Source organism: Propithecus coquereli, unplaced genomic scaffold, assembly GCF_000956105.1.
Source record: "Propithecus coquereli isolate 6110/MARCELLA unplaced genomic scaffold, Pcoq_1.0 Scaffold153, whole genome shotgun sequence".
Lineage (NCBI taxonomy): Eukaryota > Metazoa > Chordata > Mammalia > Primates > Indriidae > Propithecus > Propithecus coquereli.
Genome location: NW_012139747.1, coordinates 2,394,486 through 2,397,897, shown reverse-complemented (window position 1 = coordinate 2,397,897; position 3,412 = coordinate 2,394,486). Strand labels below are relative to the sequence as shown.

At 38.9% G+C, this 3,412-nt stretch overlaps 1 protein-coding gene across 1 annotated transcript in view; it reads left to right on the top strand.

Moving 5' to 3' along the window:
- Positions 1-3,412, top strand: part of TASP1 (taspase, threonine aspartase, 1) — a 370,289-nt gene continuing 366,877 nt past the window's right edge. The window contains exons 1-2 of the mRNA XM_012640422.1: positions 1-201; positions 1,535-1,551. Of these exons, the coding sequence (XP_012495876.1) occupies positions 57-201; positions 1,535-1,551 (162 nt within the window). The 5' untranslated portion in view covers positions 1-56. The remainder of the gene's footprint in view (positions 202-1,534; positions 1,552-3,412) is intronic.

The following is a 3,412-nucleotide window of genomic DNA, read 5'->3' as shown; positions in this document are numbered from 1 at the left end:
GTTACTTTTGGATGGAAGTATGCCCTTTTCCCAATAGAAGATGGTAATCTTGGAGAATGACCATGGAGAAGGGGATGAGTTCTGGAGAAGGACTGCCTTCCAGATCATCTCAGGTTTCAGCTGTTAAAATAACAGCCAAAGATTTGGAAACAAAGCAGTCCCATAAAGAGAAACGAGGAGGCTTTGTGTTGGTGCATGCAGGTAAGCCCTTCCAGGCTGAGTTGGAAGATGACGATAATGTTGATTTTTTTTTCTTGCCTTAAAGTACACTGAAAATGGCATTTCATATCTGGAGGAAGCAAACTGCTGGAAAGGAGTTAGAATCAAAGAGATTGTTTGACTTCAATATAGTGAGGACCTCCTTTACTCCCCAGTTGGAAGATCTCATAATGGTAGTTCTTCCTATGTCTTCTTCACTCCTCTACCCTATTATTTACTTTTACCCGATATAATAGATATATTTAGGTTAGGTAGTGTTAAAAATCAAATAAAGTAGTTTTTAACACATTAGCAGCCATGTGAGTTGTATTTAACTCATGCTAGTTTTGAGCCCGGGGCCTTATGAAACATACGTAACTGCAGTTGGTTCATGAAAATCTTACTTGTTGATGTTCTTATTGTTACAATTAATATTGACAATTTAACTGCATATACATCACACACAGAAATCAACAAAAAATAACAAATTTTTCATTAAATTAGAAAGGATCATTTTGTTTTCAAAGTTTTTATGCTATTTTTGTAATAAAACACTGTGGCCCCAAAGAAAAAAATTTTTTTTCTAGTGTGGCAGTCAATGTATTAAAGTCTGGTTTTTGTAAATAATGCTGCCAACAAATTTTATTGACCCCCATGTTAGACTGTGGGCATTTTAGAGCATAATTATATAATCTTAGCGCTAGTTTGCCTTCTTAATATTATAAACGAGGAACCTTAAGACCAGAGAGATTAAATGACTTAAGTGACTTTAGCCACACTGCTAGTTGCTGCTAGCATAAACACCTAAGAGGGCCCTTAAGTCCCAGTCTAGTGTCCTTGGCACTGCATCAGCCTGTGATCTCTCTACTTCAGAAGACCATGAGGACAGACACAGTGAAGTTCAACCCTTGAGTCTCCCACCTTTGAAAGGTCTTGAGTTTCAGAGCAGTGCAGCTCTGCCCAGGTCTGCTCAGCCGGCTCTGTTTCCTTTGGCCATTTTTATTTCCTTGCATTCAGAGTCTAAACTCCATGACTTCCTTGAAGAGAGAAGGAATGTCTAGGTCTCCTTTTAAGTTTCCCCAGACAGTCAAGCAAAATGGGAGCAGGATTAACTTTTGAAAAAAATTAATTATTTTTATTGATACGTATGTAGTTTTGGGAGGATCAATTTTGATATAGAATGTGAAATGGACCTCTTTCTTCTTGTGGGACTGGTGTCCTGCCTGGTCATTAACCTTTGTCTATATCTAGACTGGACAACCTGGGAAGTCTTCTTTGAATATAATCCAGCAAATCTGAAAAAAACCACAATTGGTTTAATTCCCTTTTGTCACAGGTGCTTTCAGAGATGAGGTAAATTTACAGAAGCAACCTAGTTAAAGCAGACCTGGGACTAGAACTACTGTCTTAAGACTCCTAGTCTTTTTTTTTCTACTATACTGTGTTGATGTACATTTTCCATGGTAGCCAGTGAGTTATTGTATTCAGAGTGAAGGTTTGGAAAATGTACAAGAAAGGTCTGAACTTTGTAAAAAGCGGTAACATAGAGCTTGTTGGAAAGTGTCACTTTCTATGACTGTCATGACTCTCCCTCCTCTCAGACACACACAAGATGGTGATAACTGTTAGGTAAAGTTGGTGTTGGGGGCCAGCAGTAAAAGTAGGAAATATGGGTTATGGCAGGATATTATGTGGATTAAGAGTGAACCCCCCACCCCCAAATTCTAAAATTATTAGAAGGTCAGATAGAGTGGTTATGCAGAAGTATATGTCTTGCATGTTTAAGGGACAAAAATTCAAATCCTCATCTAGTATAGAGCTGTTTTTTTAGCACTAGATTAGACTTGCCCAAACTTTAGTCATTTGAGTAGTAAATTCTTGGTTTTTCCCAGGTCTCTATACTGCCTGTACTGTTTAACCTAATAGTAAAACAACTAAACACTTTTTTTCCTTAAAATTGGAAAGATGATGCTTGTATTTACTTGAATATCAATATCACTTGCCCTAAAGAGAAAAAAATTTTAAGCCTGGTGCAAACAAAATGGTGTAATTAACTTTAACTAAGTCCTATTGTGTGTTTTGATCCTGAGCCTACCTTTCCATTGTTAAGTAGGGAAATTAGCAAGTGTTAACCAAATATTAAAGACTTTTTCTCTACTATGTCAGAAGGATTTGCATGTTAATGCTATTTAATACCCTCACCTTACACTAAAGTCATCCATTTGGCAGTAGTATCTCATGCTTTGGGAGACACTGCTGAAAGACTGGGGCCTCTGAGATCTAAGACAACAGATCTGGGATCATCTATTCTTCAGGAACCCTGAGGAGAAATATTGGCACGGGCTTTATGAACATTAAGAGTTCTCTTGAGAAACAGAATTAGGATTTGGGTATATTATAGATTCTGGTTGAGTAGACATCTTCCCTGCTATCCTGAGTCCTTGTAACATTGTTTTGTGAACCAGTCCTTTCTCTGCCTTGAGGAAAGGTGGATTAGGTTTGAGTCAGAGTCTGCAGACCCACAGGAGGAGTCCTGAGGCCTCAAGATGTAATTCTTAACCTTCCTTACATTGGACCCCTGTGGTGCTTTGTGGGGGTTGGAATAGGTGGTTCAGTACTCTGTTAAAGAACTTTGATGAGAGGCCTAATTATCAAGAGAGTTTCAAGGCTCTTGTCTGTGTTTCCTTGTTTAGATTATTCTCAAGTCCCTAACTAAGCAAGTACGAATCCTCTTAGGGAAACAAATTTATTCAGATCCATTCTCTTGAGGAAGTTCCTGGGTATTTGATTAAAAGACAGGAATCACCAGGAATTCTCATAGACAGTCAAGAATGTGCTATCACTGAGGTTTCAGAGACATGCTGAGTTACATTCCAGGGTCAGAGGATGTGACCTGTGTGGGTGGGAGTCTTGGGATATAAGACCCCTCAACTTAAAGTGTTATTCAAAAGCTACCGAGCTTTCTGAAATTATTTTTAAGAATTCTGAATTTTGAACAGTAATTTCCCAAATGGCTGGGGCTTTCGAAAGGTCAACAGAGAGGAACTTGAAGGGACCCTGTCCCTGACACCTCCTGGGTTATCAATGCCAGACTAGAGAACTCCTGACTTTGGAGAGAGGTTCTTAAAAGGAGGAAGAGAGGTGACCATGGTGAAGCCTCTTTGAGGACATGAGCTATTTCTAGGGCCTTTCGCCCGAAAAGAGCTTTTGGAAA